Source organism: Rhizoctonia solani, chromosome 7 (genome assembly GCF_016906535.1).
Source record: "Rhizoctonia solani chromosome 7, complete sequence".
NCBI lineage: Eukaryota > Fungi > Basidiomycota > Agaricomycetes > Cantharellales > Ceratobasidiaceae > Rhizoctonia > Rhizoctonia solani.
The window spans coordinates 1,859,147-1,883,997 of NC_057376.1; the positions used below are offsets into that span (position 1 = coordinate 1,859,147).

The 24,851-nt window shown below is 48.3% G+C and overlaps 8 protein-coding genes across 8 annotated transcripts; 4 read left to right on the forward strand and 4 right to left on the reverse strand.

The window, feature by feature from the left end:
• Positions 1–4,287: 4,287 nt before the first annotated feature.
• Positions 4,288–5,478, forward strand: RhiXN_06766 (Retrotransposon-derived protein PEG10; the record flags this gene model as incomplete). Its single annotated transcript, XM_043326582.1, has 1 exon — positions 4,288–5,478. The coding sequence occupies one exon, from the start codon at positions 4,288–4,290 to the stop codon at positions 5,476–5,478; it is 1,191 nt and encodes a 396-aa protein (XP_043182014.1).
• An 893-nt stretch (positions 5,479–6,371) lies between these two features.
• RhiXN_06767 (Retrotransposable element Tf2 protein) lies at positions 6,372–7,847 on the reverse strand (the record flags this gene model as incomplete). The annotated part of the gene is made up of 1 exon (XM_043326583.1): positions 6,372–7,847. The coding sequence occupies one exon, from the start codon at positions 7,845–7,847 to the stop codon at positions 6,372–6,374; it is 1,476 nt and encodes a 491-aa protein (XP_043182015.1).
• Positions 7,848–8,132: 285 nt separating this feature from the next.
• RhiXN_06768 (Retrotransposable element Tf2 protein) lies at positions 8,133–10,921 on the reverse strand (the record flags this gene model as incomplete). The annotated part of the gene is made up of 2 exons (XM_043326584.1): positions 8,133–8,633; positions 9,770–10,921. The coding sequence occupies 2 exons, from the start codon at positions 10,919–10,921 to the stop codon at positions 8,133–8,135; spliced, it is 1,653 nt and encodes a 550-aa protein (XP_043182016.1).
• Positions 10,922–10,983: 62 nt separating this feature from the next.
• On the reverse strand, positions 10,984–12,341 carry RhiXN_06769 (Retrotransposon-derived protein PEG10; the record flags this gene model as incomplete). Its single annotated transcript, XM_043326585.1, has 4 exons — positions 10,984–11,346; positions 11,377–11,834; positions 11,937–12,061; positions 12,094–12,341. 4 exons carry the CDS (start codon positions 12,339–12,341, stop codon positions 10,984–10,986), a joined length of 1,194 nt encoding a protein of 397 aa, XP_043182017.1.
• Positions 12,342–13,449: 1,108 nt separating this feature from the next.
• Positions 13,450–16,631, forward strand: RhiXN_06770 (Reverse transcriptase (RNA-dependent DNA polymerase); the record flags this gene model as incomplete). Its single annotated transcript, XM_043326586.1, has 3 exons — positions 13,450–13,934; positions 13,983–14,319; positions 15,288–16,631. 3 exons carry the CDS (start codon positions 13,450–13,452, stop codon positions 16,629–16,631), a joined length of 2,166 nt encoding a protein of 721 aa, XP_043182018.1.
• Positions 16,632–16,882: 251 nt separating this feature from the next.
• On the forward strand, positions 16,883–17,773 carry RhiXN_06771 (Retrotransposable element Tf2 protein; the record flags this gene model as incomplete). The annotated part of the gene is made up of 1 exon (XM_043326587.1): positions 16,883–17,773. One exon carries the CDS (start codon positions 16,883–16,885, stop codon positions 17,771–17,773), a length of 891 nt encoding a protein of 296 aa, XP_043182019.1.
• A 99-nt stretch (positions 17,774–17,872) lies between these two features.
• On the forward strand, positions 17,873–19,198 carry RhiXN_06772 (Retrotransposable element Tf2 protein; the record flags this gene model as incomplete). The annotated part of the gene is made up of 1 exon (XM_043326588.1): positions 17,873–19,198. The coding sequence occupies one exon, from the start codon at positions 17,873–17,875 to the stop codon at positions 19,196–19,198; it is 1,326 nt and encodes a 441-aa protein (XP_043182020.1).
• A 565-nt stretch (positions 19,199–19,763) lies between these two features.
• RhiXN_06773 (Retrotransposable element Tf2 protein) lies at positions 19,764–24,369 on the reverse strand (the record flags this gene model as incomplete). Its single annotated transcript, XM_043326589.1, has 3 exons — positions 19,764–23,039; positions 23,102–23,152; positions 23,206–24,369. The coding sequence occupies 3 exons, from the start codon at positions 24,367–24,369 to the stop codon at positions 19,764–19,766; spliced, it is 4,491 nt and encodes a 1,496-aa protein (XP_043182021.1).
• Positions 24,370–24,851: the final 482 nt, after the last annotated feature.

Below are 24,851 nucleotides of genomic sequence, written 5' to 3' on the forward strand. Positions count from 1 at the left end.
CAGGGTCCCCCCTGTTGCATAGGCAAGTGCTCCGGCGCTTAATCAGCTCTTAAGCGCCGATGCACTAAATGCGCCTTTTCTCCATCACCCGGGCATCCCACACTGCCGAATCGCTTGTGCTTAGGTGCGCATGTTTGTGCGCTCCAGAACGCTGGGTCAAACTCCCAAAACGGACAACATTTGGCTGAGTTATGCCCCATTTACTGTAAGTACCCAATGCAGAGGTATCCTACCTTTGGGACTGTTTACTCCAAGGATGAAACACTTAGCCTGGGGACATCTAAGGACCCACACAGGTAAATAATGCCTTGGGGCAAACATTGCCTTGGGGCAAATATTAGGATCTATTGTTTGTTTACTATGTACCAAAGTATTGGCTCACTCAAGTGTTTCAGTTGCCACATGTACCTCCTGTACCCCCTCTTGGTATCAATCATGTATATACTTGTTTGTGCACCTGCTCAGGGTATAAAAGGACCCTGTGAAGACGCTTCTAATGCATCCATTTATCCACTCTTATATATTGACATATACACACAAGCCTTTAACAGCTTATCTGCGCATTTACTTTAGTGATTGACTCACTGTAAATAGCATAGGAGGTTATTCAGCGCACTAAGACCATAGGCCAGTCCCAACAGACACAGGGTAACCTATTAGTGTATGTCCTAGACGTCTGTAAGGACGTTGAGGGTGCGGGCGCTTGTGGCCGTGTGACTAATACAGTAGGACCGCTTAAGGCGGTGACAAGTTACCCTACAACAACAAGCTAACTAACTACAACAACCACACGCTATAAGGCGGCGGTGAGCTACGTATGTACAGCAAGGACAACACTTAAGGCGTGTAGCTAAGTAACTTACTGGGCTGTAAGGCCCTTGTACAATGTGGGATGCAACAAGAGGTAATCAACCTGGGTGTTACCATGGTCGATTGGCCTCCTTATATATTCTACAGGCTAGCTATTTACAAATGTTCTATAACAAATACTGTATCAAATAAGAACCCTGCTCTGCAGTTGGTCTTACTCATGCATACGTGTCACTGACGTGTCATAGTGATGTCATCAGGTGGAGGTGGCTACGTGTGCTGAGGTAAGCGCGGAAGGGGATGTGGCTTGGCGCTTAGCGTATGATATAAGCGCCAAAGTCACGTGATTGAAAAGGTTGTCCGTTTGTCTTTGTTTAAATTCGAGAAAATGGGAATAAATCCCCTGGTATTGAGTGTGTCTACAACAGTGTACTTACTGCAACCCTGTGCCCCTTGACTGTCACAGTTGTTGAGTTCAACATTGAGTATAGTGCAACAATACTGTAAGGATTGCTGTGATTGAGTGATTGTGTTTCAATCCACCATAACCCCTATATTGTAGATATCTTTACCTACAATATCTCATAAATCCTAGATATATTTTAGGTAAACCCCATAAGTCTTAAGTCTTACTTAAGCATATATAAGTCCTATACTTATTAGGCCAATCCTATAAATCCTGTACATTAGTCAGGTAACCCTCTTACTTAAGGTACTATCCCAGAGACCTTAAGTATCCATACCCTTAGTCACTTAGGCTTAAGTAACATTAGTCTAAGGTACTATACATAACCAACCACCTGCACTTCATAGTTGCTAGACTATTTGTTAGGAGTTGTTATTCCTGATAATCTAGCCTATATTGTGCATATATTCTGCGCATATATTCTGATTCTTAATACTAGTTCTTAGTTATTCTCATATACATTTTGTATATAGTAATTTATTCTTACTCCTGTATTTACACAACTCTTAACAATCCCCTAACTGTACAAGGCCTTACAGCCAGATCCACTAAGTAGATACCACCTTAAGCGTTGTTCCCACTGTATATATGTAGCTAACCACCGCCCATACGGCCTTGGCCATTGTAGTTAAGTAGTTAGACATTGTAGGGTAGAACTTGCTGCCTTAAGTGGTACATCTGTACTAGTCACATGGCCATAAGCGCCCGCGCCCTTGACGTCCTTGCAGACGTCTAGGACAATAACAAATTCCTCAGGGCCTTGTACAAACAGCTGGGAATAGACCCCTACTTCTTGTTGGCTGTCCTACTGACAACCAGCTACTTAGCTGGCTTCTGATAACCTGTCTTGTGATGATAGACAAGGTAAAATTGACTTGGGGTCTCCAAGCAATTTTCCTGCTGTATAAATATTACAAGAGACTATCTACAAGTGGTCTGTGCATGTGTGAAAGGAAGACTACATGTGAAAAAGGAAGCATGCTGTGGGCTGTGCAGAAGCGTGGATTTCCCCTAAGCGCCCTTGGCCTGGCATCTTGGCACAGCATCTTGGCATAATAAGCACCAAGATCATGTGATTGAAAAACAACAGATATCAAGTCTGTAAGAAATACTAAAAATATAGGAAAAATTGTCCAAATTCAATGGTATATGTTAAGAGGGTATAAAATTGGCTTACCACCCCTAAAGTGATGGACAAACAGAACAAGTAAACCCCTTGATTGAACATTTCCTCAGGGCTTACTCAAGACTTAACCAAAGGGACTGGGCCAAATGGTTACCAATGGCAGAATTTGCCTACAACAATGCAGTACACAGTAGCACAGGTAAAACTCCATTTAAAGCCCCTATACAAATGGGAACCAATGCTGTCCTAGACATCCTTAGGGGCCATCTAGGTAGTGGGCACTTGTGGCCATATGGACCGTAGAGAGGACTGCATAAGGCAGTGGTGGTGCTACCTACAATGACAAAGCTACTAACTACAATGACCACACACTATAAGGTGGCAGCAACTATGTAAGTACAGTGGAGACAACCCTTAAGGCATGTATATACTGGTAACAACTTAGTGAGAACCCAGGCTGTAAGGCCCTGTGTACAATGGGATGTGACAAGAGGTAATCAACCTGGGTGTTACCATGGTTGGTTGGCCTCCTTATATATTACAGAGGTGAACTAATTACAAATACATTGAATCCAATACTGTATCCAATAAGAACCCTGCTCTGCAGTTGGTCTTACTCATGCATACATGTCACTGATGTGTCATGATGACATCATAGGTGGAAGTGGCTATGTGTGCTGAATAAGTACAGGAGGGGATGTGGCTTAGCACTTAGCATATGATATAAGTGCCAAAGTCATGTGACAGAAAAACTAGTCCAATTGCCTTTGTTTAAATTCAAGAAAATGGGAATAAATTCCCTGTGTTATAACCTCCTTATCTATACCACTGGAATCACACGAATTTTCTCTTATTTTTAGTATTTTTTACGGACTTGATATCTTTTGTTTTTTGATCACGTGATCTCGGCGCTTATTTATGCCGAGATGCCGCGCCAAGATGCCGTGCCAAGGGCGCTTAGGAGAAATCCACGCTTCTGCGCAGTCCGCAGCACAATTCTCATTTCACACATGTACTTCCTTTCTCACACGCACAGACCATGTAGATAGTGCGCTCTCTTCTATATATACAGCAGGGAAATTGCTTGGAGACCCCAAGTCAATTTTACCTTGTCTCTTACTCATTAGAGAAGGTAGTCAGCCAGCTAAGTAGCCAGCCCCCAGTAGCACCAATCACTTACCCTTTATATCTCACCTACCACACCTCCCAGGCCTAAGGCCCCCTTGCAGTAGCATAGAGACAGTAGGCCACCTTAAGCGGTAATAGTATAGCCTTAGATAGCAGATTACATAAGTCACCTGTAGTAGTACGGCCTTAAGCGCCCACCCACCAGCATGTACCCAACCTTACAGTTGGCGTACAACATTGTAAAATTGACTTCTTGTAGGCTTGATCAACAAACAAGAAGACTCCTAGTACTAGCACAAGGGAAAAAACCGTGATTGGGGCCACCTTGCAGGACAGAATAATCAAAAGTCCCCACCCCCACGTAGTACCAAATTGCTATAAGGCTAACGAGTCCTATTGTCCACATACCACAAGTTTTGCCAGAACTCTACAGTTAGCAACCCTAGTCAGCTGAAGTACCTGCTTGCAAAAAACCCGCTCACATCACAATTGCCAGATCTGTTGATTTGCTGTAGGGATTGTTCAACGCTAGGTATTTGACGCAAGGGTTTAGCGTTTACAGACTGTGCAAAAACCGCTCATAAGTCCTGCATCAGGCACTCCTACCCCCCACGCTGTCTCCACTATACCATCCACACGCTCTGGCGTCCCTCACCCCTACTCTTGTCCCTCCAGCCGCTCCAGCCGTTGTTCCATTCCAACCCACTCCCAACCGCCCTCTTGCAGCACATCTCCCGCTCTGCAAGACCTGCCAGGCATGGAACCAGAGCCGTCCATTGTCTCTCTCCTTGAGGCTATCCAAGCCCTCACCACTCAAGTTGGGTCCCTCCAGGACCAAGTCAAGTCTCAAGGCAAGCAAATCATCCAACTTGTTGCCATATGCAAGGAGACAAACAACCTTGTGGGAGATAAGGACCAAGGAGGCATCCAAGCCAAAACTGGCCCAGCGGCTGGGCCTACCACTCCCCCTACCCACACAGGGGGAGAAGCCAACACTCCAGGCATGGTTAGGCCTGGGCTCAAAGCCCCCTTCCGCCCATCAAGGGGTACAGGTTTCAACTCAGAAGACAAGGAGGAACCAAGGCTCCCCAAAAAAGAGCCTACAGGAACGCCTAGGAGACACTTGGGATCCCTCACCCCCTTTGACACAGGGTCCAGCGTAAAAAGGCCCAAGATGGACCTCCCGGACCCTTACAAGGGTGATACCAGGGGGCATAAGGCCACCCAATGGCTAAATTGGATGATGCTTTGGGTAGCCCTCCATTGCAATCAATTCAACAAGGAGGAACAGATGGTTGTGTGGATCCTTTACCACATGACCAACAAGGCTGCCAATTGGGCACTCCCCATCATAGGGGCTATCATCAAGGGCAAGGGGAACCCTCCAACCACCATTCAGGCCCTAACGGCCAAATTCAAAGAGGCGTTTGCTGACCCTGACGCTAAGTGGGCCGCTGCCAGGAAGATAGCTACCCTGGTCCAAACCTCCACCACCTCCAAGTACGTCACGGAGTTCTGCAATCTCATTGCGGAATTAGACTGGAACAAGGAGGCTTATATTGCACAGTTCACGCAAGGCCTCCACTGGAAGGTCAAGGAACTATTGTCCACCAAGGATAGCATTCCTGACAATCTTGAGGCCATCTTTGCGGCAGCAATCAAAATTGACAACATCCGCCGCAAAAATGAGGAAAACCGGCCAAAGAAGGCACCTGCCAAATCCCCGGCCACCATGGCCACTACCTCCACCACTACTACTCAACGGGTCTGCCTATCAGAAGACCCCAACTACGTCACACCGGAGGAAAGGGACCGCTGCCGCGCATCAGGGCTGTGCATTAAATGCGGCCAGAAGGGACATGGCATCAAACAATGCCCTAATGGCTGGAAAGCCACCATCAAGGAGGTGGCCAAGGTTGCAGAGGAAGAAGGGTCGGGAAAAGATTAAGGCCAAGGACTACCATCAAGCCCCTGGCCCCAAAAATAGATTTGCATGTATCAGACTTGGATTTAGAATTTGTCTCTCTAGCTCTAGATTTGAATAAAAAACCCTTATTATATCTCAACCTGGTCATGCAAAACCACCCAACAGAACCACTCAAAACCCTAATAGACTCTGGCGCCACGTCAAACTTTATATCACCCGCCATAGTCAAAAATATAAAATACCAAAAACCCTACTCAAAAATCCACAAGTAGTGAGTGTCCTAGACGTCTGTTAGGGCGTTGAGGGGGATGGCGCTTGTGGCCGCGGTGTACAATGAGAAAGTTGCTTTAAGGCAACAACAAACCTAACTACAGCAACAAGCAGCTATCCTACAACAACAAGACCGCTGAAGGCGGTGACAAGCTATCTAAGTACAACAACAAAGCCGCTTAAGGCGGTGTGGACTATCTAGGTAGCTAAACTAAGTATTTACTGGGCTGTAGGGCCCTTGTACACTGAGTGGGATGCAACAAGAGGTAATCAACCTGGGTGTTACCATGGTTGGTTGGCCTCCTTATATATTACAGAGCTACCTATTTACAAATACAACTATATGCAAAACCGTATCAAATAAGAACCCCAATCCGCAGTTGGCCTTACTCATGCATACGTGTCACTGACGTGTCATAGTGATGTCATCAGGTGGAGGTGGCTACGTATGCTGAAGTAAGCGCGGATGGGGACGTGGCTTGGCGCTTAGCGTATGATATAAGTGCCAAAGTCACGTGATCAAAAATGTTGTCCATTTGCCTTTGTTTAAAATCAAGAAAATGGGAATAAATTCCCTGGTATCGAATGTGTCTACAACACTGCCCCCCTCTTAAGGGCCTTGGCAGCGCCAAGGGCCTTTTTTCTCATGTCTTTTTGTATTTTTCTAAAATTTTTTTGGCGTTTTTTAAGTTTTCTTGGGGTTCCCATGTGTTTTCTTTGGACCCGTATCCCTTCCACTTGACTTGGAAAAACCATTTCCCATTCCTTTCTTTGGCATCAGTGATCCCTTCTACCTTGTATTCTTCTTCTCCGTCCACGGTGACTGGTGGAGGGCGGTTCTCAAAGGCGCGCTTCTTGTCCCTTTTAACTTTAGATAAGAGTCCTACATAGAAGACGTTGTGGATCCGCATTGTTGGGGGAAGTTCCAGGCGGTAAGCTTGGTTGGAGATCTTCTCAGTAACCCTGAACAGTCCTAGGCATTGTTCCATTAGTTTGGGACTCAGGGTTTTGAGGTTAACGTTCTTGGCGTCTAGCCAGACCTCTTCTCCAATCTCAAATTCCGTTGGGTTCCCACTTTCTCCAGCTGTCATTTGTTGCTTAGATTGCCAGAGTGCTGCTTCCACTTCCTTCCATTGTGCCTCCATTGTCTGGGCAAGGTCATCCGCCTCTGGAACGTCCGTTGGTATATTTGACGGGGTTAATGTGGGTTCCCATCCGTACAGGGCTTTGAAAGGTGTTTTGCCCGTGCTGCTATGTACGGCATTGTTGTATGCAAACTCTGCCATGGGAAGCCATCTGGTCCAGTCCCTTTGGTTTACCCCTGAATAAGCCCTGAGGAAGTGTTTGATTGAGGGATTGATGCGTTCCGTTTGCCCATTGCTCTGGGGGTGATAGGCGGAGGAGAAATGGGGATCAATGCCAAGGCGTTTGTACAGGGCACGTAAGAATTTGTTGTTGAAAACCCTGCCTCTGTTGGATATGGTTTTTTCTGGCATGCCATGGCGCTTCCATACGTTTTCCAGGAATAGTTCTGCCAACTCAGGTGCTTTGAGTTTTTTGGAGCATTTTACAAAGATCCCGTACTTAGTGAAACTGTCAACAATTACCAGGATCAAGTCTGTGTTTCTGTCCTTAGGTAGATCCACTATCATGTTGTAAGACACATGTTGCCAGGGTCTAACCGGGAGTTTGAGCGGCTGAGGGGGAATTGATGTGTACTTTGGCTTTCTAATCCGTTGGCATACCTCACAGGCATCCACATGCCAGTATGTGTCAGCACGGATGCCCGGCCAGTAGTAGCTTCTTGATACCAACTCTAGCGTGCTTTGCCTTCCTGGGTGTCCTGCCAAGGGACTGTTGTGGAAGATACGCAGTAGATCTGTCCTTAGTGTTCCCACGTCAGGGACTACAACTTGTCCTTGGTAGAAGAGTAGGCCAGCCTCCATTTCATAATCCTTGAACGCACGTTTGATGGAGGGGGGCACTTTGGACTTGTTCTGCAGGAAGTGGAGAATTTCCTCCAGTGACTTGTCTTGATCCAGGGATGACTTGATCTGCCGTTGTAGTTCTCTTTCCGGTGTAACCAAGGCAATATTGGCAAATACCTGGTCTGGTAGCATGGACTGGGTTTTGGGTGGAACATCTGCATGATCCAATTGTCATGATAAAGCGTCTGGCTTCCCTGATTGTTTTCTGGGCCTGTACACAATCTGGAAGTTGTAGCCGGCTAGTAATAGGTGCCATCTAGCATGGCAACGGTTGAATGTCTGGGACTCCTTCCAGTATTCCAAGTTTTGGTGATTGGTGAATACGGTGATAGGGTGAAGGGTTCCTTCCAAGAAGATCTGCCAGTACTCAAATGAACGGATGATTGCCAAGAGTTCCTTATTGTGGGTGTTGTAGTTTTATTTGGCACCTTTGAAGGATTCTGATAGGAACCCTAGTGGGTGCAAACGGCCGTCTTCCTGTTGTTGACTGAGTATGGAGCCTAGAGCTGCGCCAGAGGCATCTGTTTCCAAGAAGTAGGGTCTGGATGGATCAGCGTGGCAAAGAACCAGGGCATTGGTGATGGCGTCCTTTAATCCTTGGAAGGCTTCTTGTTCCTTGGTGCCCCACTTCCACGGCGTTTCCTTCTTGACTAGGTTATGTAACGGCCTAGCCATGTGGCTAAAGTTGGCAACAAAACAACAAAGGAAGTTGGCAAATCCTAGAAATGATTGGACTTCTCTGACCTTGGTAGGTACTGGCCATTCTTGTACCGCCTGGATTTTGAGCTTGTCCAGGCTGTGTTGTAAATTGGGGGAAAAGAGGTTGAGACTCTGGTGCTGAGCAGAGTCTGTGTTGGAAGATTTCCCAATTTCCAAGCTAAGTAAAGAAGTAGCTTCTTTAGGGTTCTCTGGGTCTAGCTATCTTGAATACAATCAACTACAGATATATCTTTTCTCAGTGTAAAGTGTCTTAGTAAGTATTTCTGTAAGAGCAAGAGTACTGGCTCAGGTTCCCTTTGGCAGAGATAGTTATGTAAGTTTCACTCCTAGTTGCAGGAACTAACTGGTTACTTAGTATATATCCTTCTTTAAGGATGATTGCCTTCTGTTCACTTAACCTAAGAACTCTGTATCAGGTCTACAACCTTTCCACACTATGGGTACTTGGGAGATCCACTTATACAAGTTTAAGTTATTTGAAATCTTGAGGCACAATATATCACACAATTGAGGGGGGCAAGCCCAAACCCAAGAGTGACAGTCAACAGTAACAGTGAGTGGTAAGAGTGAAGGGTGGGTGCCCTCCAAGGGTATGCAAGAGTCCCCTTTTATACCCTAGAGTGGCAAGGTTACTGAGTCATTCACCTAGTCAGAGTATGAGTATGACTTGCTTAGGACTGTGCTTCCTAAGACTTTGATTGGTGGGTGGGAAGGCACAGATATGACTAGGATGGAATGTGACTGCTCTTGGGTTGAACTGCAATTAGTTAAAAATAGAAACATCTAAATACATGACTCAGTCTATCAAGAAATGCTTGGCAGCCAATGAGCACTTAGAGTGAGTCATTAGTGTGAGTCATTCTGGTGGCAAGCAGAATGACTCATAAGCAGGATTTGCAGTGCCACTAGAAATTACTAGATAAGGAGAACCTTAGTAATCTCATGAGAGGTATGACTCAACTAAGCTAGGAATAAGGTTCATTTCCCAAGTTAGAGCTAGTCATGTGATGAGCTAGATGTAAAGATACAAATATAATGATTAGTAAGGTACTTGAGCCACATAGATAGAATCTTGTGAAGCTAATATCTCCATGAGATCTTATCGTATGAGCACGTGACAGGCAGCGTTAGAACGAGCGGAAGGAGCTCTATTGAACGATATGTAACACATACAGTCGATATGAGCGTTACATAGAGTAATGACAGGAATAATGGAAAATAGGAGTCAAATGGCCATTAAATCAGAAAGTCAGATATATACAGATTATTGTGGATGGTGAGCTGTGAATGCAAAATTGTGTGATACATAACAGGCTGAAACCCTTATCTGAGACAATGATCCCCAAGTATTCCACAGAGGTGATGTGGAACGTGCACTTGGACGCCTTGCAGAACAGTTGATTTTCCATTAGTTGCTTCAGGACTTTGTGAACGTGTTGCGTGTGTGATGCATCATCCTTAGAATATATCAGGATGTCATCAAGGTAAATAATGACGCATACATCCAGTAAATCCTTGAATAGCTTGTTCATAAAATGCTGAAAGGCGGCAGGTGCGTTTGTTAAGCCAAAGGTCATAACCAGGGATTCGTAGAGGCCGTACTTAGTTTGGAATGCGGTCTTCCATTTGTCACCTTCCTTTACCCGTACGTTGTTGTAACCCCAACGTAAATCTAGCTTAGTAAAGACCTTGGCACCACAGAGCTGGGCCATGAGGTTGTCTGGACGGGGGAGTGGGTAGACGTTCTTCTTGGTATGGTTGTTAAGGCGGCAATAATCAACAACCAAACGGCGGGAACCATCCTTTTTGGGTACAAACATTACGGGGGAACTGATAGAAGATTTACTGGGGCGGATCTTGCCTGCCTTGAGTTCATCCTTGAGCCAATCCTTGAGCGTGGCGGATTTGGCGTCAGTCATGCTATACAGCGGGGAGTTCAAGGGGCCTTCTTCTGTTAGCTCAATCCCAATGTCATAATGCCGGTGCGGGGGAAGCTTGTTGAACTCTTCCTCTCCAAATACCTTGGCGTATTGATGGTATTTGGAAGGGACTCCTTCAAGGGGTTTTTGATTGGCTTCCTCCTCTTCAGCAATGGCTACATGTTTGGGTGGTGCATGGGGAAAGGAAAGGGTACGTTGATTCCAATCAATCTCTGGATTATGGGCATCTAACCATTTCAATCCCAAGATGGCGGCATGAGACCCTGTGTTACAAATTAAGAAGGTCTCAGTCATATGTTTGCCATCAAAGGAGAAGGTTAGGTTAGTCTTCTTCCAAATTTTGCCAGCCTGGGGGCTCAACCCATTGAGCATAGTAACAGTGCGGGGTGAAGGGAGGTCTATGAGAGGGAGGCAGAGTGCTTCTGCGGTACAGGGGTGGAGGAAAGATGAGGTGGCGCCTGAGTCTATCAGGACTTCTAGTGATTCCGCTTTTTTCTCTGGTGTGATCAAAATGGTGAAGAGTGGTGATAATTTATTACTAGACATGTTACGAAATTCAATACACAAGCCAGAGTCCTTGGGGTCCTTGCGCGCGGCAGCAGGTCCCCTTAGTCTTTTCCCAATTTGGGTCCGGACTCTTTGCCAATCTTGGCGGCTTCTTTCTTGATGCCTTCCTCCTTAGGCGTGGCTTTCCAGCCAGTACAGCATTCCGCAAACTTATGCCCCGTTTTACCGCACTTGATGCAGAGGCCTTCAGCCCTGCAGCGGTTTTGTTCCTCCTTGGAGACAAAGTTGGGATCACTGGAGAGGCGCCCTGGTCTCGTGGCCTGTTGGCCGGTACTCGTCCCCCTATTGGGGGTGGAAGAGTTTCCAGACTTATTACCCTTAGGCGGGTGGCTGGCACGCTCCTCACAGAGGGCGTTATCAATGACCAGAGCCGCATTTTGCAGCTCAAGGAGTGTTGTGGGGCGCTGCTCTCAAGTGGCAATGAGGCGGCTGACCTCCCAGTGGAGGCCACGTGCAAATTGCCCACAAAGGGCGGCGTCATTCCAGTCTAGGTCCATGGCAATGGTCCTAAACTTTGTGATGTACTCAGCACAGGTTCCTGTCTGAGTAAGTTGTGTAATTTGCCGCTTGGCGGCTTGCGTGGCATCCGGGTTCCCAAATGCAGCCAAGAACTCCGTTTTGAACTCGTCAACTGTTTGGATAAGGGCCCTGTGGGACCTGAGTTGATTGAGGTGGGGGTGAGCCCAGGCTCCTGCTACGTCCTTCATGTTCATCAGGAGGAACAATAGGACCTCCTGATCCATGGGGAACATCTGTTGATTTAGACGTACCCATGCCAACATCCGTGTGAGCCATTGGCGGGCTTTGTTCCCTATCTTCCCCGTATAGGCGTCAGGGTGGTCCACTTTGACCGGGGCTTGGTAAGCGGCTACAGGGGCCGCTGGTTGTGGGACTTGGGGGGAGCAGAGTCAGATAGGCAAAGGCGGAGGGGGAGTATAGCTTCTTGGGGGGACCCGGACTGGGGTTGGCTGAGCAAAGGTAGGGGGAGCTTTACTGGGATTGGCCCAGGCAACAAGGGGCGCACTAGGCGCTGGAAAAGTGTTGGTTTTTGGTAAGGGCCTGGGCGTGGCCTTGACTGCTGGGGGTTTCCGGTCTTCTGGTGTATGTGGGGCTCCACCCCTAGCCTCAATGCAAGTGAGGGCTTGATCAACTGCTCCCATCCAGTCTCAGGCTTCCTTGGTTGCTTCCTTGGTTTCTTTGAGTTCCTGCTTGAGCCGGAGGACTTGGTTTTGCAATCCCAAGATAAGGGAGATTGCTTGGCTGAGGGAGATTTCCCCGTAGACCTCTGGTTCAAGGCTTGTTGACTCAACGGCGGTTGCCGGAAGAGTGGGTCCCAACTCTCCTTGATTGAGAGGGGATTGGGGACAAGCGGAGCTCCGGGAACGGGTTGCCATCTCATGAGGATATGAGCGGCCTTGGTGAGAAGCGGTGCGCTGGGAGGCGCGGGAGGAAGCGCGAGAGGGGGTACAGGAGGTAATGGTGGGCAAGATGGGGGAAATGGGGGCTGTGTAGCCAAGGGTGCCTGTATCAGGACTTATGGGGCACTTTATTGTGCTGGCGCTAAGAGCTTGCGTCAACCGCCTAGCGTTGGACAGTCCCTATTGACCAATCAACTGCTGTGTTTGGGCATGATGTGGAATGGGTTTTCTGCAAGCGGGTGGATCTGCTGACTAGCTCTGCTGACAAAGGGTGCGGTGACCGGTGGTACGCGGACGATCAGGATCCGTCTGCCTTATAGCAATTTGGTACTACCTGGGGCCAACGCTAGTTTGATTATTGATAGCAAAAGGCAAGCCCAATCAGGTGATTTCCCTCATGCTAGTACAGGGGACCTTCTTGTTTGTCAAAGCTGAGTTGGGGTGTGCTTGGTGGGCATGGTTTGCAACTGACTTAAGGTTGATTACCTAGTGTCCTAGACGTCCATTAGGGTGTCAAGGGGGATGGCGCTTGTGGCTGCGGTGTACAATGAGAAAGTTGCTTTAAGGCAACGACAAACCTAACTACGGCAACAAGCAGCTATCCTACAACAACAAGACCGCTGAAGGCAGTGACAAGCTATCTAAGTACAATGACAAAGCCGCTTAAGGCGGTGTGGACTATCTAGGTAGCTAAACTAAGTATTTACTGGGCTGTAGGGCCCTTGTACACTGAGTGGGATGCAACAAGAGGTAATCAACCTGGGTGTTACCATGGTTGGTTGGCCTCCTTATATATTACAGAGCTACCTATTTACAAATACAACTATATGCAAAACCGTATCAAATAAGAACCCCAATCCGCAGTTGGCCTTACTCATGCATACGTGTCACTGACGTGTCATAGTGATGTCATCAGGTGGAGGTGGCTACGTATGCTGAAGTAAGCGCGGATGGGGACGTGGCTTGGCGCTTAGCGTATGATATAAGTGCCAAAGTCACGTGATCAAAAATGTTGTCCGTTTGCCTTCGTTTAAAATCAAGAAAATGGGAATAAATTCCCTGGTATTGAATGTGTCTACAACAGTGAGAATGTTAGATGGTACAATATCTCAGACTGGTTGCATATGGCACCAAGTACAACTCACGGTCTTGGCCAATGGCCATCCCCACTCCATTCCCTTTTTAGTCTGCCCTATTGGTAATACCCCGGCCATACTTGGCATGACGTGGCTTACCCAAGAATCACCCCTCATTGACTGGTCCTCTGGCACCATAACATTCCTGGACCTAGTCCAGATTGCCTCCAAAGAAGAAGCCAATCCAGACCCTCTAGCAGACCTTCCCCCACAGTACCATGAATTTGCTAGAGTATTTGGTGAAGAGGAATTCAAGGTTCTGCCTCCTCACCAGGAATATGATATAGCCATTGATTTCCTGCCAGATGCCAAACTTACCCCAGGCCCCATTTACAGGATGACAGATGCGGAGTCAAAAGCGCTTAAGCAACACATTGATGAGGAACTAGCTACAGGCAAGATCTGCCCTAGCACCTCCTTGGCAGGCGCCCCAGTCATGTTTGTGAAGAAGGCAGATGGATCCCTTTGATTAGTAGTGGATTATAGAAAACTCAACAACGTCACCCACAAAAATGTCTACCCGCTTCCCAGACAGGACAACCTAATGGCTAAGCTCCAAAACGCCAAACTGTTCACCAAACTGGATCTACATTGGGGTTACAACAATGTACGGATCAAGGAAGGGGATGAATGGAAAACGGCTTTCAGAACCAAGTATGGGCTCTTTGAGTATTTGGTGATGCCCTTTGGCATTACAAACGCCCCCGCCGCCTTCCAACATTTTATGAATGATCTGTTCAGGGACCTCATTGATGTCACTGTGGTCATCTACTTGGATGATATCCTGATCTTCTTGGAGAAACCAGAGGAACACCCTACCCATGTAAGGGAGGTCCTATCCAGATTGATGAAGAATCAGCTGTTCTGCAATGTTACAACCTCCCTAAATATACCATTAGAATTGCTCGTTTTTTCTATTATTTTTAGTATTTTTTACGGACTTGATATCTTCTGTTTTTCAATCACGTGATCTCGGCGCTTATTTATGCCGAGATGCCGTGCCAAGATGCCGTGCCAAGGGCGCTTGGGAGAAATCCACGCTTCCGCGCAGTCCGCAGCACGCTTCTCTTTTCACATGTAGGCTTCTATTCACACACGCACAGACCACATGTAGTTAGTAGTACTGTCTATATATACAGCAGGGAAATCGCTTGGAACCACCAAGTTGATTTTACCTTGTCTCTTATTCACTAGAGAAGGTAGCCAGCCAGCTAAGTAGCCGGCCCCCAGTAGTAACAGTAACACTCACCCCTTTACTTGACCTACCACACCTCCAGGCCTCAGGCCCCACCGCCATCAGTAGTTAGTAGTAAGCCGCCTTAAGCGGTATTAGATAGCCTTAGTTAGGTAGATTACATAAGCAGTGTCTGTAGTAGTTACGGCCTTAAGCGCCCCCACTAGCAAGTACCCACCTTACAGTGGTGTACGACATTGTAAAATTGACTTGCTGTAGGCTTTGATCGACAAGGAGAAGGTCCCCTGTACTAGCACAAGGGAAATCACGTGATCGGGGCCACTTTGCGGGATATAATAATCAAAAATCCCCCACCCCCACGTAGTACTGAATTGCTATAAGGCAGACGGATCCTAATCCCCCGCATACCACGTGTTTCGCCAGAACACAGTAGTTAGCGACCTTAGTCAGCTGAAACACCCGCTTGTAGAAAACCCGCTCATATCACAATTGCCAGATCTGTTGATTTGTTGTAGGGGCTATCCAACGCTAGGTGCTTGACGCAAAGGTTTAGCGCCCACATACTACACAAAAACCGCCCATAAGTCCTGATATAGGCACCACTCCCCCACGCCGTTTTCAATATTCCATCCACACGCTCTGGCGTCCCTCACCCATACTCCCGTCCCTCCAGCCGCTCCTCACGTTGTTCCATTCCAACCCACTCCCAACCGCCCTCTTGCGTATCATCTCCCACTCCAAGAGACCTGTCAAGAATGGAACCGGAGCCAACCACTGCCGCTCTCCTCGAGGCTATCACAGCCCTCACTGCCACCGTCGGGTCCTTGCAGGCCCAAATCACATCCCAAGGCCAACAGCTCATTGAGCTTAAAGCCATATGCAAGGAAACCGCCAACCTCCTTGGGGATAAAGATCAAGGAGCCCCACAAGCCCAGCCTGGCCCATTGTCTGGGCCTGTCACTCCTCCCACCCACACGGAAGGAGAAACCCACACTCCAGGCACGGTTAGGCCTGGACTCAAGGCCCCATTCCGACCTTCAAGAGGGACAGGCTTTGATTCCAAAGACAAGGAAGAACCAAGGCGCCCCAAAAAGGAGCCTCAAGGAACGCCTAGGAGGCATCTAGGGTCCCTAACCCCCTTTAACGCAGGGTCCAGCGTAAAGCGGCCTAAAATGGACCTCCCCAAACCTTTTAAAGGCAACACCAGGGGACGCAAGGCCACGCAATGGCTGGATAGAATGATGCTCTGGGGCGCTCTCCACAGGGACCAATTCGACGAGGAGGAGCAAATGGTGGTATGGATCTTGTACCACATGACCAACAAGGCAGCCGATTGGGCACTCCCTATCATTGGGAATATCATCAAGGGCGAGGGTAACCCCCCCACCACCATCCAGGCCTTAACGGCCAAATTTAAAGAAGCCTTTGCTGATCCCAATGCCAAAAGGGCTGCCGCCAGAAAAATCGCGGTTCTCTCCCAAACTACCACAACCTCTGAGTATGTCACAGAGTTCCGCAACCTCATGGCGGAATTAGACTGGAACAAGGAGGCCTACATAGCGCAGTTCACGCGAGGCCTCCACTGGAAAGTCAAGGAATTACTATCAACCAAGGATAGTGTTCCCGATGAACTCAAGGCAATTTTTGCGGCCTCTATTAAAATTGACAACATCCGCCGCAAAAATGAGGAGAACCGCCCTAAAAAGGCACCAGCCAAGTCCCCGGCCACTGTGGCCACCTCCACCACCACCACTAGGGTCCGTTTATCAGAGGACCCCAACTACGTCACCCCGGAGGAACGGGATCGTCACCGCGCATCAGGACTATGCGTCAAGTGCGGCCAGAAGGGCCACGGCATCAAACAATGCCCAAATGGATGGAAGGCCACAATCAAGGAGGTTGCCAAGGTGGCAGAAGAAGAAGGGTTGGGAAAAGACTGAGGCCAAGGACTACCGTCAAGCCCCTGGCCCCTAAAATAGATGTGCATGTATCAGATTGTGAATTTGTGTCTTTAGCTCTGGACTCAAATAAAAAACCCTTATTATTTATCAATCTTGAACTGCACAACTTCCCGACGGAACACCTCAAAACCCTGATTGATTCAGGAGCCACCTCGAACTTCATATCCCCCTCGATTGTAGAAAAATATAAAATCCCAAAAACCCAACTCGAAAATCCACGAGTTGTGAGAATGTTAGATGGTACTATATCTCAGACTGGTCGCATTTGGCACCAGGTTCACCTCGCGGTTTTGGCCAATGGCCATTCCCACTCTATCCCTTTCCTAGTCTGTCCTATTGGAAACACACCCGCCATACTTGGTATGACATGGCTTACTCAGGAGTCACCCTTCATAGATTGGAACCAAGGCACTATCACTTTCCCCAACCAAGTCCAAATAGCCTTGGAGGAGGAAGCAGACCCCAACCTGTTAGCCAACTTGCCCACGGAATACCATGAATTTGCTAGGGTATTTGGCAAAGAGGAGTTTAAGGTCCTTCCCCCACACAGGGAATATGATATCTCAATTGATCTAACGCCCGACGCCAAACTCTCCCCCGGACCTATCTACGGCATGACCGACGCAGAATCCAAGGCGCTTAAACAACACATTGACAAGGAACTAGCAACGGGCAAGATCCGCCCCAGCACTTCCTCAGCAGGCGCTCTGGTCATGTTTGTCAAAAAAGCAGACGGGTCATTACGCTTGGTAGTAGATTACAGGAAGCTCAATGATGTCACACATAAGAACGTTTACCCACTCCCTAGGCAAGACAACCTCATGGCTAAACTCAGAAACGCCAAACTGTTCACTAAACTGGACTTGCGCTGGGGGTACAATAACGTCAGGATCAAGGAAGGAGATGAATGGAAGACAGCATTCAGGACAAAATATGGGCTATTTGAATATTTGGTTATGCCTTTTGGTCTCACTAATGCCCCGGCCGCCTTCCAACATTTCATGAACGACCTATTCCGGGATCTCATTGACGTCACAGTGGTCATTTACTTGGACAATATCCTGATTTTCTCAGAAGACCCTAAGGATCACCCTGCCCACGTCAGGGAAGTTCTGTCTTGATTAATGAAGAACCAGCTATTCTGTAAATTGTCCAAGTGCCATTTTCACGTAACCACAGTTGACTACCTGGGAATTGTCATCTCACCTGCAGGATTCTCCATGGATCAGAAGAAAATTGAGGCAGTCACGTCATGGCCTACCCCCAAAACAGTCAAACAGGTCCAAGCCTTCCTGGGTTTTGTAAATTACCTCTGCCGGTTCATTCCCAACTTTAGCTCCGTCGCACGCCCTCTACATAATCTCACCAAAAAGGAAACCCCTTGGTCATGGGGTAACCTGGAGGAAGCCGCCTTTCAGGAACTAAAAACCCTTGTCACCCGATCACCAGTCTTGGTCCATTCCAATCCGGAACTTCCATACTACCTGGAAACAGATGCATCAGGAGTAGCCATGGGAGCAATTCTTAGTCAAAGAGGAGAAGATAACCGCTTACATCCAGTGGCTTACATGTCTAAATCCTTCTCTGGCGCTGAAGCTAATTATGACACCCATGATAAGGAGCTCCTAGCCATAATCAAGGCGTTAGAAGAATGGCGGATTTTCCTAGAAGCAACGGACAGACCAATCCAAGTTTTCACAGATCATAGAAACTTGGAATACTGGATGCAGGCACGGACGTTTAACAGAAGACACGCAAGATGGCGCATCTTCCTGAGTGATTTCAATTTTGAAATCCACTATCGCCCAGGGAAGCAGTCAGGAAAGCCGGACGCCCTGTCCAGACGATCGCATTACGTAGACACGCCGCCAGAACCAGAAGTCATGTTGCCAGCAGAAGTCTTTGCCAACACCTCAGAGGAAGAAGTCAAGATCATCACAGAAATTTGCTCCAGACTCAGGGAAGACCCGTCTCTAGAACCCATCATTCAATTCCTTAGAGAAGACGCAGATAACGCACCCCCCTCCATTCGAAAGGCTTACAGGGACTACGACTGGGAAGAAGACCTCTTATGGTACCAAGGGAAGCTAGTTGTTCCAGACTCAGAGATCTTGAAGGAACGTCTCCTGAGAGAATTCCACAACTCCCCACTGGCAGGACACCCAGGACAACAACGAACCCTGGAACTATTGAGTAGAAACTACTGGTGGCCAGGGATGAAATCCTCGGCCAAGGAATGGGTTGAGTGCTGCCCAACTTGCCAAGCCAACCGTCGTCCTCATGCACCAGTCATTGCTCTCAAACCACTGGAAGTTCCCCCATACCCGTTCCATACAATCTCCTATGACTTTATCACAGGATTCCCAAAGTCACAAGGTTATGATGCAATCTTGGTAGTAATAGACTCCTTCTCGAAATTTGGCCACTTTATCCCAACCTCAAAAAAAGTGACAGCCAAGGGACTGGCGGATTTATTCATTACCCACATCTGGAAACTTCACAGCCTACCGGTCAAAACTATCTCGGACTGTTGTACACCACTGTAAGGTGGGTACACGCTGGTGAAGGCGGGCGCTTGTGGCCGTACTACTACACTAGCTGACGTAATCTAACTATCTAGGCTAACTACTTGTCTCACTAAGTTGCTTAAGGCAACAACTAACTAACTGCTGATGACGCGGGGGGGGCCTTAGGCCTGGAGGTGTGGTGAGTGAGGTAAGGGGCAATGCGTTAGCAGAACTACTGGGGGCCGGCTACTTAGCTGGCTGATGCCTCCTCAATGGATATGAGACGAGGTAAAATTGACTTGGTGTCTCCAAGCAATTTTCCTGCTGTATATATAGACAAAAGCACACTATCTACATGGTCTGTGCTTGTGAGAGAAAGAAGTAGCTAAGACAAATGAGAAGCGTGCTGCGGGCTGCGCAGAAGCGTGGATTTCTCCTAAGCGCCCTTGGCACGGCATCTCGGCGCGGCATCTCGGCATAATAAGCGCCGAGATCACGTGATCGAAAAACAAAAGATATCCAGTCCGTAAAAAATACTATAAATATCAGAAAAATCGTGCGAGTCCAATGGTATATGTTAGGAGGTTATGACATTGCCCCCCCCTTAAAGGCTCTTGGCGGAGTCACGAGCCTTTTTCAGTCGTGACTTGTTGAAGCGTTCAATCTCTTCTTGACTATGCTCAAGTAGCTCCTCTGGCTCCCATGAGTTGTCCTCAGGTCCATATCCTTTCCACTTGATTAAGTAAAACCATTTTCCCCGTTGCCTCTTTGAGTCAATGATCTGTTCTACCTTGTATTCCTCTTCTCCCTCTATTGTTTCAGGGGGAGGTTGTTCCGGGAATGGTTGGCTTGGGGATTCGTGTACCTTAGATAACAATCCTACGTAGAACACGTCATGAATTTTCAGAGTTTCCGGTAGCTTGAGGCGGTACGCGTGACTGGAGATTTTTTCGGTGACTTCAAACGGTCCTAGCCGTTTTGGATCTAGCTTGTTGGAGTTTGTCCTAAGTTCCACGTTTTTTCCGTCCAGCCAGACTTTTTTGCCAACAGAATATCTTGGTACCACTCCTTTTGTGCCTGTCATGCGCTCCTTGGTCATCCTGAGTGCTGATTCCGCCTCTTGCCATTCTCGGGCTAGTGTATCGGCCACTTGATCAGCTTCTGGGACGTTGGCAGGAACGTTAGATGGATTCATGACGGGATTTCTCCCATAAACTAATTTGAAAGGGGTTCTTCCGGTGGCGGAGTGCGTTGCGTTATTGTAGGCATATTCCGCTAGCGGTAACCAGGTAGCCCAGTCCAAGTGATTGGCGGCAACATATGATCTGAGGTAGAATTCTATGAACTGATTCACCCTTTCTGTTTGGCCGTCCGATTCTGGGTGGTAGGCTGAGGAGAAGGCTGGTTTGACTCCAAGACGTTGGTACAGAGCCCTTAGGAATTTCCCTGTGAACGTTGTTCCCCGGTCCGAGATGGTTTTGACCGGTAATCCGTGTAGTTTCCAGACATGACTAATGAACAAGTCGGCAAGGCCCTTGGCTGTGACCTTCTTTGTGGTTGGTATGAAGTGTCCAAACTTCAAGAAGGAGTCGATGACTACTAGTATTGCATTGTGCCCGTTTGACTTAGGGAAGCCCGTAATGAAATCGTATGAGATGGTATGAAAAGGGAACGGGGGTACTTCTAAAGGTTTGAGGGCAATGGTTGGTGCATGAGCACGTCGATTGGCTTGGCATACTGGGCAGCATTCAACCCATTCCTTAGCTGAAGACTTCATACCGGGCCACCAGTAAGACCTGCTGATTAATTCCAGTGTCCTTTGTTGTCCTGGGTGGCCTGCCAGTGGGGAATCGTGGAATTCCTTAAGCAGTTGTTCTTTCAGGGGCTCCGAGTCTGGGACTACTAGTTTCCCTTGGTACCATAGAAGGTCTTCCTCCCAGTCATAGTCTCGGTAGGCCTTTTGGATAGAGGGGGGTGCGTTGTCAGCGTCTTCTGTCAGAAACTGGATGATGGGTTCTAGGGATGGGTCCTCCCTTAGTTTGTTCTGGACTTTGGTGACAATTTCAAGTTCCTCCTCTGATGTGTTGGCAAATACCTTGGCTGGTAGCATAACCTCTGGCTCCTGGGGCGTATCCGTATAATCTGATCTCCTGGATAAGGCGTCAGGCTTTCCCGATTGTTTCCCTGGGCAATAATGTATCTCAAAATTGAAATCACTCAGGAATACGCGCCATCTAGCATGTCGTTGGTTAAAGGTTCTAGCCTGCATCCAATATTCAAGGTTGCAATGATCTGTGAACACCTGTACTGGTTTGTCCGTGGCTTCCAAGAAGATCCTCCATTCCTCCAGAGCCTTAATGATAGCTAGTAGTTCTTTGTCATGCGTATCATAGTTAGCCTCAGCACCCAAGAAGGACTTGGACATGTATGCAATTGGATGAAGCCGGTTATCCTCCCCTCGTTGGCTCAGTATGGCCCCCATGGCTACTCCTGATGCGTCTGTTTCAAGGTAATATGGTAGTTTGGGGTTGGAGTGAATGAGGACCGGGGATCTGGTGACAAGGGCCTTTAATTCCTGAAACGCGTCTTCTTCCAATTTACCCCATGACCAGGGGGTTTCCTTCTTAGTGAGGTTGTGGAGGGGACGCGCGACCATGCTAAAATTGGGAATGAAACGTCGGAGGTAATTGACAAATCCTAGAAAGGCCTGGACCTGCTTGACCGTTCTAGGTTGGGGCCATGAAGTGACTGCCTCAATCTTCTTTTGATCCATGGAAAAACTGGCGGGGGATATGACAATGCCAAGGTAGTCAACGGTGGTGACGTGGAAATGGCACTTGGACAATTTACAAAATAGCTGGTTCTTCATTAGCCGTGATAGGACCTCCCTGACATGTTTCGGGTGTTCCCTAGGGTCCTCTGAGAAGATTAGTATATCGTCCAAGTAGATGATCACTGTAACGTCGATGAGATCCCTAAACAAGTCATTCATGAAGTGTTGGAAGGCGGCTGGAGCGTTTGTGAGGCCAAAGGGCATAACCAGGTATTTGAACAGTCCGTATTTAGTTCTGAATGCCGTCTTCCATTCATCTCCTTCCTTGATCCTGACGTTGTTATAACCCCAGCGAAGGTCCAGCTTGGTAAACAGTTTGGCGTTCCGTAGTTTAGCCATGAGGTCATCCTGTCTAGGGAGAGGGTAGACGTTCTTGTGCGTGATGTCATTTAGCTTCCTGTAATCCACAACAAGCCTGAGGGATCCATCTGCCTTTTTTACAAACATTACAGGGGCACCGGCTGATGAGGTACTGGGGCGGATCTTGCCTGTTGCTAGCTCTTCATCAATGTGTTGTTTCAGAGCTTTTGATTCCGCATCAGTCATGCCGTATATGGGACCAGGGGACAGTTTGGCGTCTGGGACCAGGTCTATGGCAATATCATACTCCCTATGTGGAGGGAGGACCTTGAAATCTTCCTCGCCAAAAACTTTAGCAAACTCCTGATATTGAGGGGGAAGGTCTGCTAAGGGGTCTGAGTCCGCTTCTTCCTCAGAAGCAATTTGAGCTTGCTCCGGAAATGTGACCAGGCCCTGTTGCCAGTCAATAAGGGGGGCTTCCGCCGTTAACCAAGTCATGCCTAATATAGCCGGTGTTTTGCCAATAGGGCAAACAAGAAAAGGGATGGAGTGGGAATGGCCATTGGCCAAGACCGCAAGGTGAACCTGGTGCCAAATGCGACCAGTCTGGGAAATTGTACCATCTAGCATCCTCACTACTCGTGGATTTTCAAGTAGGGTTTTTGGAATTTTGAGTTTTTCTACCACAATGGGGGATATAAAATTAGAGGTGGCGCCGGAGTCTATGAGGGTCTTGATGGGTTCTCCCTGGGAATTTTGGACGTGTAGATTGATGAATAATAGTGGTTTTTATTTGAATCCAGACCAACAGAAACAAATTCTACAAGATTATCTACAAAGTCCTTTTTTGGAGTTGGGGGCTTGGCAGCAGTCCTCAACTTCAATCTTTTCCCAAAACCTCTTCTTCTGCCACCTTGGCAACCTCCTTGATCGTGGCTTTCCAGCCGTTGGGGCACTGTTTGATTCCGTGGCCCTTCTGGCCGCACTTGACACAAAGGCCAGACGCGCGGCGGCAATCCCTTTCTTCTGGTGTGACATAATTAGGGTCCTCTGAAAGGCAGACCCGTTGAGTGGTGGTAGTGGTGGAAGTGGCCACGGTGGCCGGGGACTTGGCAGGGAGCTTCTTAGGACGGTTTTCCTTGTTTTCCCGACGAGTGTTGTCAATTTTGACCGAGGCGGCAAATATGGCCTCTAGGTCGTCGTCGGGAATATTGTCCTTAGTGGACAAGAGTTCTTTCACCTTCCAGTGAAGGCCGCGCGTAAACTGGGCAATGTATGCCTCAGTGTTCCAGTCAAGTTCCGCCATGAGGTTGCGGAATTCGGTGACGTACTCAGACGTGGTTGTGGTCTGAGTTAGTGCGGCAATCTTCCTGGCGGCCGCCCTCTTTGCGTCTGGGTCGGCGAAGGCTTCTTTGAACTTGGCCGTTAAGGCCGGGATGGTGGTTGGAGGATTTCCCTCGCCCTTGATGATGGTTCCAATGATGGGGAGGGCCCAGTCGGCGGCCTTGTCTGTCATGTGGTATAAAATCCATACCACCATCTGTTCCTCCTCATCAAATTGATCCCTGTGTAGGGCAACCCAAAGTAGCATCCGATCGAGCCATTGTGTGGCCTTCCTTCCCCTGGTATCTCCCTTATAAGGGTCCGGTAACTCCATTTTGGGTTGTTTCACCAAGGACCCGGAGTCAAAGGGGGTGAGGGAACTAAGGGAGCGTTTAGGCGTTCCCATAGGCTCCTTTTTGGGGGCTCTTCTTGGCTCCTCTTCTTCCTTGGAGTCAAAACCTGTGCCTCTGGAAGGGCGGAAGGGGGCCTTGAGTCCAGGTCTAATCGTTCCTGGAGTGTGCGCTTCTCCCCCTGTATGGGTGGGGGGAGTGATAGGCCCAGTCGATGGGCCAGGCTTGGCTTGGGCTCCGCCCTGATCCTTGTCTCCAACAAGGTCGTTGGTCTCCTTGCATATGGCTTTGAGCTCAGAGAGCTGTTGGCCTTGAGTGTGGATTTGGGCCTGCAAGGACCCAACTTGGCTGGTGAGGGTTTGGATAGCCTCGAGGAGAGAGGCAAGGGTCGGCTCCGGTTCCATTCCAGGCAGGTGTTGTGGAGGGGGTGATGAGCTGCGAGAGGGTGGTTGGGAGCGGGCTGCCACGGAACGTTGACTGGAGCGGCTGGTAGGACGGGAGTAGGGGTGAGGGATGCCAGAGCGTGTGGATGGAATAATGGATACGGCGTGGGGAGGATAGGTGCCTGATACAGGACTTATGAGCGGTTTTTATACAGTATGTATACGCTAAACCCTTGCGTCAAATACCTAGCGTTGGACAATCCCTACAACAAATCAACAGATCTGGCGATCGTGATATGAGCGGGTTTTTTGCAAGCGGGTACTTCAGCTGACTAGGGTCGCTAACTGCAGAGTTCCGGCAAAACTTGTGGTATGCGGACAATAGGACTCGTTAGCCTTATAGCAATTTGGTACTACGTGGGGGTGGGGGACTTTTGATTATTATGTCCCGCAAGGTAGCCCCAATCACGGTTTTTTCCCTTGTGCTAGTACTAGGAGTCTTC